This window comes from Corvus kubaryi, unplaced genomic scaffold (assembly GCF_017639235.1).
Source record: "Corvus kubaryi isolate FWS band 111438036 unplaced genomic scaffold, C.kubaryi_AGA036_p1.0 split2-37374, whole genome shotgun sequence".
Taxonomy (NCBI): Eukaryota; Metazoa; Chordata; class Aves; order Passeriformes; family Corvidae; genus Corvus; species Corvus kubaryi.
Window position 1 is genome coordinate 5,973,803 of NW_024582082.1, and position 11,265 is coordinate 5,985,067.

General features: G+C 45.3%; 1 protein-coding gene across 5 annotated transcripts in view; it reads right to left on the reverse strand.

Moving 5' to 3' along the window:
- TCF7 (transcription factor 7) overlaps positions 1 to 11,265 on the reverse strand; it is a 72,836-nt gene that overhangs the window by 61,086 nt on the left and 485 nt on the right. For 3 of the 5 annotated variants that reach the window (XM_042014793.1, XM_042014795.1, XM_042014797.1), the window contains exons 2-3: positions 11,187 to 11,253; positions 10,677 to 10,786 (exon numbers count right to left, since the gene is read on the reverse strand). In XM_042014793.1, the coding sequence (XP_041870727.1) occupies positions 10,677 to 10,786; positions 11,187 to 11,253 (177 nt within the window). The remainder of the gene's footprint in view (positions 1 to 10,676; positions 10,787 to 11,186; positions 11,254 to 11,265) is intronic. The other 2 variants (XM_042014794.1, XM_042014796.1) reach the window with 1 other exon arrangement.

Consider the following 11,265-nt stretch of genomic DNA (forward strand, 5'->3'; position numbering starts at 1 on the left):
GTCAAGGTGTTCCCATGTCTCCTAGTCCAGCTGTTCTAGGGAGCTAAATTAGCAACAGTAAACCCACTTCTGTGAAGTCATTTTACAGCATTTGATTCTTCAGAACTGCTAACAGCCTGCAAAAAATCAACCAACCAAGGTAAAAACTGGAGAGTCTGTTTGCCTTGGAACAGGACCCCCACCCTGGACCAGAGACAAGAGCTGCCCTGCAGTTAAAACAACCTGGAACAACTGTAAGTCTCCCTGTAAATCCCTTGGAGCTGCATTGCTGGGTAAGTTTGCGTCCTGCCCCACGACAACCAGAGCTACATCTGATTTGAATGAAACTTCAGACTTCATGATTTTCATGCCAGCTATTTCAGAAGCAATGTAATTTTCTTCAACACCCTGTTATTTCACTTGCCATCTCCACAGATTTTGCTCCAGTTCCAGAAGCAAACTTATTTTGAGGATATAGACTCAAGCATTTCCAAGCGGTTTTAGAAGGGCCACACACTTAAAATCCAGGATAGGCTTAAAACACAGACTTCAGCCACCCTCATGTGAAGGTGTGCATCTCCAGCACCATCATATTACTTATAAAAGAAAAATGCAAACAAGAGATCAGAGCTGAAGATTCCAACATTTTTCAGAAAACTATCCCTATAGTAATGCTTTCAAACAAATAACAAGTGAAAACCGAAACACAAAAGCAATAAAACCAAATCTGATGAGCTCTTCAAAAAGATCTCGAGCGATATCAGCTGGCAGGACTCTGTTGTCTACCCCAGAGCTACAGCAGTTGATCCCAGCCAGGGCTTTGCTGCAAACACACCGAAGCCAGGAGGCTGCCGTCTTTCATATTCCAAAACAAAAGCCAAGTTCTGATCACTAGGATGAGGAAGAAATTTTTTGTTGTGGATACATTACTGTGTAATTACTGCAGATTTCATTTACTTTCTTTTGAATACTACAGCAGATACAAAGGCTGCATAGATGTGGCAACTTCTTGTGTTATTATCTAATGCCCTAGGTTTACATTTTAACAGTTAGTTCCCCAAAATACCAGGGATGTGTGTGTCTATTGAAGAAAAAAAAAAAAAATCTCTGCTGGAAGACAGGGAAATACAACTCATATTGCCAGCCACTGTCAAACTGATAGCAAGGAAAGAGTTTCACATAAAATTTGAAAAAAACCCCACGAAAAGTAATGTACCCATTTTCTCAATAAAATCAGGGTTAGAAACATGGGAATAAGATCAGAAATTAATGCCCCTGGGTAAAGGACTATCCATGGGATGAGATGTAAAATTCCATAAAGCACAAATATTGCTAAGAATATTCAAAAGTCAAAGCTTTCTGTGGGTGTGCATGCATTGAGATGTCAACACAACTATTTCACGATCACCGAAATTGCTACTAGACTGCATCCTCTCTGAATGGCTATTTTTAGGACCTGGCCTTTCATGTGGTATAATGATGTGGATTTTACAAGAGCATTTATAATGTGTTTCATACGGTGTACAGCCCTGGAGAAATTGCTTTGTATCAGAGAAAGTAAAACAAAAAGTTTTGGATGTTTATTTAATTTTTTTAGAATTTTATTTCTTATTTTATGTTACTGCATCTGCTTTCAATTTTGGGTTAATATGCATATTTAATTTATCTATTTATTTAATTTATCTAAGCACTCCAAGGAATACTCAGCACAGCATGATGCAATCTTGCAAAACATCACTTGGATTTCTAAATCCATATATTCTTTTGGATGGTGAGATTCCAGATCTGGCAATGCCACAGTCTGCAAGCCATAGCAGGAAGCCAATGCTCAAAGGCCAATTTTTGACCTGGGGTTTGGTGGTGTCAGGGGTTCTGCTGTGTCTCCCACTTAGAATCCAAAGACAACAACTCCTCCTCACTAGCCCAACTCCCGCACCAGTAATTCCAGGGCAGCAGCAGCACATTCATCGCATCAGCCTCTCCATGCTAAGAACAACAAATTTTCATGTGGTAGATCTTACGACGGTTTATTTCCTAAACATGAAAGCAATCTCTGCAGTGCCATATCCTCAGTGTCAGAATAAAAATGCCACATTTCTGATCCTTTCTGAGCATTTCGCTGCAAAGAGTCTCTTCCCAGCACTTCTTCCCCAAGCGCCTTTATAATCACAGCCCTCTTGCACCCATTCAAACACACCTTATGACCTTGGGCTTTCATATTTTACTTTTGTGTAGGTCCCATCAGAGCAGAACCTCAGTTTATGCTCATGGACGCTACTCCTCAGAACAAACCACAGCAGAAAACAAATTCAACATAGAGCAGACAAGCTGAATCACTTAAAAAAAAAAAGAAGTCTTTTTTTTGGTCAGTCTGTGATTACTATGTAGCTCTTCAAGGCAGACGTGTACTTTGTATATTACAGTTCCAGATTCTTCAATGGAACAAAGGAGATACTGTTGAGACTTTTTTTTGCCTATCATTTAATCAAATGCAAAGTTGTTATAACCGGAGGGGAAAAGTGCTCTAGATTCTAGTATCCAGTTTTACTTTGGTTTCAAAAACTTACCACAGCATGGTTGAGTTTATTGTTTTCTTTCACAAAATACTAATTTTGGGACCCCGTGAAACACAAAGAACCAGATTCTTTTCATGGTAGCTGAGCTGTGTTTAGCACAGAGGTGGTGAACAGGAAAGGAGCAGTGGTTTAAAGCCACTGTGGTGACCTCTTGCCCAGCCCCTCCAGCCAGCAGGATGCTCTGGATGGGGACAGCTGATTTCATCAGGTTTTGTTAACCCTTTTTTACTGACCAAATGTCCCACTTTCTCCATGAATCCACTTCAAAGAGGGGGTGGTGGTGGAATAGTCCTTCATTGGGAATGGTCATAAATAGCATGTCCAGAGAAAGGGAGTGGAGCTGATGAAGGGTCTGGAGCACAAGTCTGATGAGAAGCAGCTGAGAGAGCTGGGGGAGCTCAGCCTGGAGAGAAGGAGGCTCAGAGGGACCTCCTTGCTCTCTAAAACTACCTGAAAGGAGGGTGGAGCAAGGTGGGGGAGGGGGCTCAGTATTTTCTCCCAAGTAACAGGCAATAGGATGAGGAAATGGCCTCAAGTTGCACCAGGGGGAAGTTTAGGTTGGATAGTAGGGAAAAGTTCTTCATTGAAGAGGCTGACAAGCCCTGGTACAAGCTGTTCAGGGAAGTGGTGGAGTCACTCTTCCTGGAGAGATTCAGAAGACGTGTAGATGTGGCACTTGGGGACATGGTTTAGTGGTAGCCTTTAGTGGTAGGGCTGGGTTCAAGGCTGGACTCGATCTTAGAGGGCTTTTCCAGCATAAATGATTCTATGATCCTAAATTATAAAGACTCGAAGGCAAAAACCAGTGACAGCGCAGTGCTAAGTTGCTCTGCAAGGAGGTGCAGGTAAGAGCTCTTTGTCCAAGATAATTGACCAAGAAAAAGATCCTGCTGATTATCAAGCCTGAGAGGCACATGGTGTTGCAAACCCTTCCTTTATGAAACAAAGTCGGTGGGTTTGTGAGCCACCAGCAAGTGCTGAACTGGCAGTCTCATGGTGAGAACAAGACCTTGGTTGATGCTCACAGAGGGTTTGGTCCAGACTTTGCATGTTCTTTGGACATTCACCCCATGAAACACTCGCAGTGCCTGGGGCCTGGAGGGAGCCGTGCCCTCTTGGACAGACCGCTGGACAAGCCAGCAGACAGAACAGGCACCTGGTCTTTACTGATTCAGCTGGATTAAAACTGGAAACTAGGAAGTGAACAGCTCTGTATCCTGTATCCAACCCTCTGAGTCACCCGTTCGCCTACCAAACCTTTGTTTCATCCTCCAGACACAGAGACTAATGAGCAAGTATCTTGTTATAGCCTATTTTTTAAAAGAGAGATTCAAAGAACAGCACATGAAAGAGCCTGGAGGGGGGACTCACATGTCCCAGCTTGGCACCAGCCTGGGATTTGATCAGGCTGAGAAGTTTTCCCTGCCACAGTGGCTCTGCAAGGAGTTCAGGAAGCAACTTGTACCTACTCTGCTATTGCTGTGCCCTCCACCCACCATTGGTAAATGATGAGGTAAGAGCATGTGTACATCAGGCTGGCAGAGATGCTGACATAAGCCATCTCCTGGCTCCCCGAGCAGTGAGGTGGAGTGGCAAAGACATAGGAAACCAAGGGCCCTGAGCAACCTGGTCTAGTGGCTGGTATCCCTGCCCATGGCAGGGGATTGGAATGTGATGATCTTTAAGGTCCCTTCCAACCCAAACCATTCGGTGTTTCTATGAAGTGAGCAGCAAACAGAAGGAGAGTAGCCAAAGCCTTGGAGGGGTGGGATGAAGAGAAGATCCCACAGTGGCCATGCCTTCAAAAAGACAGTTCTGGCACCTAATCCCTCTTCAAATCAATGGAACAGAGAGGGGAAGATAATCCTTGAGGATTTGTTAAGGAAATTGTGACTCACACATGGTGCAGGAGGTTTTAGTAACTGAAGAATAGCACATGCCTGACTATTATTCACCCAAACCCACCCTGTCCAGCACAGCCTCCCTGTGACAGTAACGATGCTCACAAGTGCTTGGGTCCTTCCTCACCTTCTCTGTGGTGAATTGGCAAGGGTACTCAAAGGCCAACCCATAGGAAACAAAGGCTAAATTTGGTCTTGATGAACCATGGCCAAAAGGCAGACAAAGAACTGCAAGTATGAAATTAATGGCAAGCTGTAGATGCTTCCTCAAAACTGTTGATGTTCCTCAGCACTAGGCTTTGCTCTGCCCATAACCACCATTCCGTGTACACACAGACACAGTCCACACCAGACTGCCATCTTAGGTGTGCAGCTCACACCAACCCATATCCCAAAATCCTGCTTCCCTTGCAGATTATGCTACAGATAGAGAGGGTTCAGCCTGTGATTAGGATCTGGCCCTACACAGAAGATCTATGACAGCAGGCAAGAGAGTTGTCCCTCCAGAGCCAGCAACGTCTGTGTAGTCACAGGAACACACGCAGGGTTACTGGCCTGGGTACCAAGGGAGAGCAAATGCCAGCACACCCTACTGCATGGATTAGCCAGGGTTTTCACCCCAATGCAGGAATTTAATGGTGCCAATAGAGTCATGGCATGAGAGGGATCACAAGCTGTGAAGCAACACACGAGTGAGCACATTGCAGAGCCCCGCCTGCTCCCCCTTCTCTCAGTTACCGCTTTGGATACCAGACCAGCTCTGCACTTCTCATCTTGGATATGCCATGTGCCACTCAAAACCAAATCACTTTGTTCTTCACAGTTAAAATTTCAAGCCCACTAATCATTAACATGGATGAGCTTTGGGAACTTCAGTTGATGTTAAGCTTCTGCTTTTCTCTCCAGATTCCCATTATGGTCAAGCCCATAACATTTCACAAACAGCAATGGTCGGAAATTTGCAGGAACAGTGCCTTTACCACACATATCTCATAGCAACTCTCCACCAACAAAGCATCCCATGCCTGGGAAGCCAGTTCCAGGGTAGCCTGTGAAGGAATCCCACTGGGAGAGCAGATATTGTTGAATTGTCTGAATCCTGTGCACACTTATTCACATTCACAGATTTACATAAAACTTGCTTTTGTTTCCCTGTGACATTTTGCTTTCTCTTTTTTTCATTCCAAACAATTTTAAAAGTAAGGTTATATTAGACCACACACATGCAGTGCTGTATCATGTCGCTGCTTCTTAAGTAGAACTCTCTAATTTATTTCAAAGGGAAGTTCTGCTTCAAAATTGAGGGTGTGATATGAACTCAGAAATTAACACAAGAATTTTCCTTGGGGGGAACAAAGACTGAATCAGACATGCAATAAATGACCTCGTAAGCCCTGTGTCTTGGTACATCCACATATCCAAAATTGTTCTTTAATATAAAATATTATTTTCACCACTATCTTATTTCAAGCTAGGTAGAAGAGCTGAAAGAAGTGGATTTGCTTTGGTCAGAAGGGAACAAATTACTCATCTGTCTGTCTGCCAGGAGGTCCATCAGCAGCCACTGCACTCCTAACGCTTTTTGCTGGGAACGTTACAATTTATGGGGACAGGGAACCATCCTGGTGAGGTCCTGCAGTGCAAGCCCTGCTGCTAGGGAACCTGGCTGGGATGCTGCTCTCCCACAGCAGCAGGCACTGCTGGGAACACGCAGAACTACTGCTGGCTTCCAGCTGCCCTCCTTCCTCCCTCCACACACAACATCTGGAGAGGGATGCAGCAGTGCTCTCAGAGCAACAAATCCCCATCACATGGCGACTCCGGGGAGTTTTCCCACTGATTTCAAAAAGATCCGAACTCAACACAGGAAAAAGCAATACTAAACTATTGCCCTGACAGTGCAAGTCAGGACAGAAAGGCAGAGAAGCAGCTGAGCTGCAGATTTCCTTCCTCCAGCTGCTGGTGGTGGGGGGGGGCACAGTCTTCTGCTGCAGAGGGATGGAGCAGAAGGGGATGCAGCAGGAGCAGCCGTGTCCTGGGGCTCAGCTGCTGTTGCTTCAGCTTCTGTCCAGTGAAGAGCAGTCCTAGACTGTAGCTCCATGCTTTTTGACCTTGTGTTAGACATTTGGGCCCTGTGGCCCCAGGCCAGCAGTAACTGCACTTTCATCTTGCCCCACCCAAGGGGACATTTCATACCCTCTGAACAAGCTCAAGGACCACAGGGACCAGGCTCTGAAAAGCAACATTATTTGTGAGTCCTGCTGACTTATTTGGGGACTTCAGCTGTGCAGGGCTTGGGAAGGTACCCCCACTCTTCTGCTCCCATGTAAGCTCTGGTTTGACAACTTAGTAATTAAGAAAATGAGGTAGTGTCTGTTTTCCAAAGAAAAAGAGCCTCTTACACTTCTGTTTCTCATACAGGCAGAAAGTCAAGTGCCTCAGCTTTACATATAGAACATCTTAATCCTGCCTTTACACTCCTCACACACTCAACAAACACATCTGAGGTGCACAGAAGGTGTGAAGAGCTCCCCTCGGATCTCTCCCATCAATGGGAGCAGGGAGACCTCGTGCCCTATATACAGGGCAGCATGGCTCATTCCCCTATTTTATAAACCTATTTACAAAATGAACTTAAAGGAACTTATAAGTGCTCCTTTTACCATTTAACTACCACATAGTACAAGATATAACAATGTTCAGAAAACCCCCTCAGGTCTAAACTCAATTATACAACTGTAGCAAGAAAAATATTTTAATCTGATCAAAGTGTTAACATGTTTGACCATGTCTGACCTCTAATGTTTGTAACCACCTAAAAGGCTGATGTTCTTACTAAGGATGTACCTTAATTTGATTTAAAGTCATTTGTACTATTTAAAAAAGGATATAGTTTTATGATTTTATATTTAATTTAGAAAAACAGTTCCTCAACTTTTTCATATTCTTTGGAAGTTTCTTGCAGATTTTTAACCCATAAGTCCTACATATTTCACTCTGGGAAAAGCTGGACTTTGCATAAGACGGGATAAAGTGGAGCCGTGAACGACCACACACACAATACCTGAGAGCCAGGCGAGAGACAGCTCTCCTGGGGCCTTGCAGTGTCAGGATTTCAGACACACACACAGGCTATGCCAAGATGCTCTTGAACACCCTTGACTGAGAGTGTGCCTTCCCCAGCCCGGCAGGTGATGGGGTTCACAGCTCCCAGAAGAAGGGACGCCTGGGCTCAGCCCTCTGCCTTATCCTCAGCTCTAGCAGCACCTCCAACCTGCCCGCGCCCCCTGCGACAGCTCTACTGCCAGTCCAGGAAACCTGTGCCTGCCAAAACCAGCAGCACTCCAGCTGAATCATCCTACACTGGCATTTGCCACCTTCAGCCAAGGTGGGCCACCCTGCTACGGGGAGCTCCTGCCACCCCGTCTGCTGCTGGCCCTCCAGGGACCATCAGCTGGGCTTGGCTTTGCTGCTGATGGCAGATACCCAGCCATCTTCAGAGCATCACTCTGGAGCGGCAGCAGAGCACAAAAATAACACAGCTGCGTGTGTTTTGGTAAAAAGAGGCAATTTTGGCTGGGAGTTGTGGGGAGCTGAGCAGGATGCTCGGGTGAGCAGTGTAACAGTTAGTGGCTACAAACACCTTGAGGGAAACAAAGCAAAAGTGATGCTGCTGAGAAAATCAGAAAGAAAATAGGAAAGCAGCACCCCAGTATTGCTGGTAGCAACACACCCAGCCAGGCAAGCACTGGGGCCAGTCCAGAGCCACTTGCAGCTCCCTCACAGGGTTCATGGGGGGCCCATCAAAAAAAATGTGGTTTTACAGAGCGTTGTAGGGCAGGGGTTCAGCCCCAGCCTCCGTGCCGGCTGCTCTGTGTCTTTCAGGGAGTTATACTCTATTTTCAATCAGGTAAATTACTGTTTTCAATGTAAAGCCCTGACAGTTTGCCAAAGTACTCCTGGGTTAATTTTTTAATTGATTTTTTTTGAAGATTCTAAAATTAATCCTACTTGCAAACAACTGTTTCCAGGAAGCCTCATTAACCAAAATACAATCTCCACTATCAAGTGCACGCATGACTGTGATACGTAATCCTATTCACTCACACAACCCTCCTCCCCGACTCTACTTGTGCTAAAGTATTAATTAAACACACTTTTATGGATGGTTAAGTATCTGCAATCTTTGGTCACAGATCTGACCTCCTCAATTATTGGAAGCAGCCACCAGATTATAGCCCACACTTTATGTAATGTACACAGCAGCAATAAATCTCTATGAGAGCAATCCATAATTTACCATGATAACCTTTGCAGAGTCAATAGAAATATAAGACAAAACTGCCCAGAATAATATATTGGAATAGTAATTGTAATAAGTTGAAAAACCGCAAGACCTGCCTTCATCTGAGGAAGAAATCTTCCCTTGTCTGTTAGGGAACAGATTTTTAATTGAAAACATCAAATCAGCTCTTCATAAACCACAGCAGGATCCAAACAGGCCTAAAGAAAGCTGGCTGAGGCATTGGATGATTTTGGTGGCTCTCAAGGGGATGGGATCATTCCTTCTCTGCTACTTATGTTTTCTCCCTTTCAAGATCTGCACAGTCTATTTGCTCCTGTCTGCTGCTCTGACAGTAACTGCTTGGCTTTTATTCTGTTATCAAGAGAAAAGGTGATTCCTAAATCACAATCTACTTCATAGCCTAGCTGCTAGTAAATAGGCTACTGCACTCTGCTGCCCATCTAGGAAGAGTTTAAGATTAAAAGAAATATTCCACTATAGCAAAAAGTTGCTGGACTAATGTAACTCTGGACCTATCCAGATTCTATCTCAGGGAGCAAATGAAATGTGTTTACATAAGACAAATGTAAAAGCATTTAAAGTTTATTAGGAAGAGAACAGCTTAATATTTTAGGGGATGAGTGGGATACCTGGTCCCTGGACAAGGTGGGAAGCACCAGAAGAAATGCTTATTTGGGTTACAACAACATACATTGGGCCTGCCTTGCAAACACTTCTTTTCTTGCTGTAAACTGAAGGAAGACTTAAAAATTTAGGGATAGATCCTCAGTATCTGCAAACTTCAGCAAAGTTCCAGCAGTCTGCAGCCAAGAAAACTGAATCCCCTAGGAAAAGCTGTGTGGGGTACAGGCAGGCTCTTGCAGGGACCTGTTTCCTGCTACCCAGGCCAGCTGGGTCCGGTGTGAGGGTATGGCACTGATTCCTACAAACAGTACCGAGTTTCATACTCCACAATCCGTCAATTTTTCATAACACCAGTTTTACATCCTACTCCTCCTGTGAACAAATGACCGGATTAAGGATGGGTTTATAGATTCTTTTAAATTTTATCCCTTTAAAGGTTAAAACCTGAACCTGAAGTAAACCAAATTACATTCTGTCCTCACTTGCCGATGGCTAAAGCAGAACAATGTCTGAAACAAATGCAGCAGTGCCGGCTCCCAGGAGCAACACCAGCACCGACTGTCTGCTGCAATGTCAAGACATTATTTTCTGAAGTTCTGATAGAGATGGTGATGGGAAAAGACAGCTTTTGTAATGAAGCCTTTAGTTTAATCATTCAGATAGCAATACTTAGAAACATGAGAACATACAGAATTACTAAAGCTGATTTAAACCGAGAAGGAAAAACTTTACAGGAAGAAGACGGGAATAGTCCTCCAGCAGCATGAAGCCTTTTCCTAAAAACCTCTATTGCCATTTTAGAAGCACAAAATCCACTTTCTGGGCCATCATCCACAACAGAGCCCTAACACACAGAACGCCAGAACCTGGCTGTTTTACGGGCAGACACATCAAACTCAAGCTCAGCTGCAGGACATATCCCTGAACACATACACAAAGACCAGGAGCTGCTCCCTCCAAAGCCCATGACCCAGAAAAAGGAAGAGACATTTTTCCATCAGATATTAGGATTTGACTGCTGGAAGAGTAAAGCCAAACCTAGAGGATGAGGAGACTGGAAAAGCAGCTCCTCCAGCAAATTTAGAGCGAAGCAGGAGCTTCCTGCCAAGCATCTCTCCCCCTTCCCACTGCTTTTCCCTTCGGCTTGGACAGAACAGTGTCCAGGTATTTCAGAAACTGGGCTCCAATTTGTCAGGAAAAAAGCATGTGTAGGTGCCTGCACAATACCTGCAACATACTTTAGAAGTGAGAGAGGCCACAAACTTCTCCATGAGGAGAGGAGGAACTCACCAGAGGTGACATAGATCCATTGGGCAGATATGGATCTGAGAGCATCAGGAAAGGGTAACCGGAATATGCAGATCCTTTATACATCCCTGGGTCCTGATGTTTCATACCTGCTGAAATCAATGTTCCCTGTAAAAATTCATCTTATGACAGGTGATTCCCCTGCCTGTTGGGGGTCCCCAAAGAGGTTACAGCATGTTGTGGGAGTCCTTTTGTTCCCATACTCCTCAGAGAAGGTGTTTGGGAGTGCCAGGGTCCCCCATGAGTGCGGACTCCCACAGTGGGGACACTGGGAAGCCTCGGTGCTGTCAGGAGTAGCTTTCCAGCTGGGAGCTGTGGTGGCCAGGCTGGCATCCCTCACTCCCAGGGGTGACAGGGTGACGGGCTGGGGAACCGGGGGGTCACCACCCCGGGGAGGGTGAGCAGTAGACGGGACGCATTGGGGGAGACCGGCAGGAACCGGGAATGAGGAGAGGGGGGACACACAGACACGCGGAGGTTGCTGTGACTAACCATCATCCATGTGGTCCGGGAGCTTCTCCTGGTACACCCTCTGCGGATCCTGCACTCGCCGGAGGGCCTGCACGGGGAG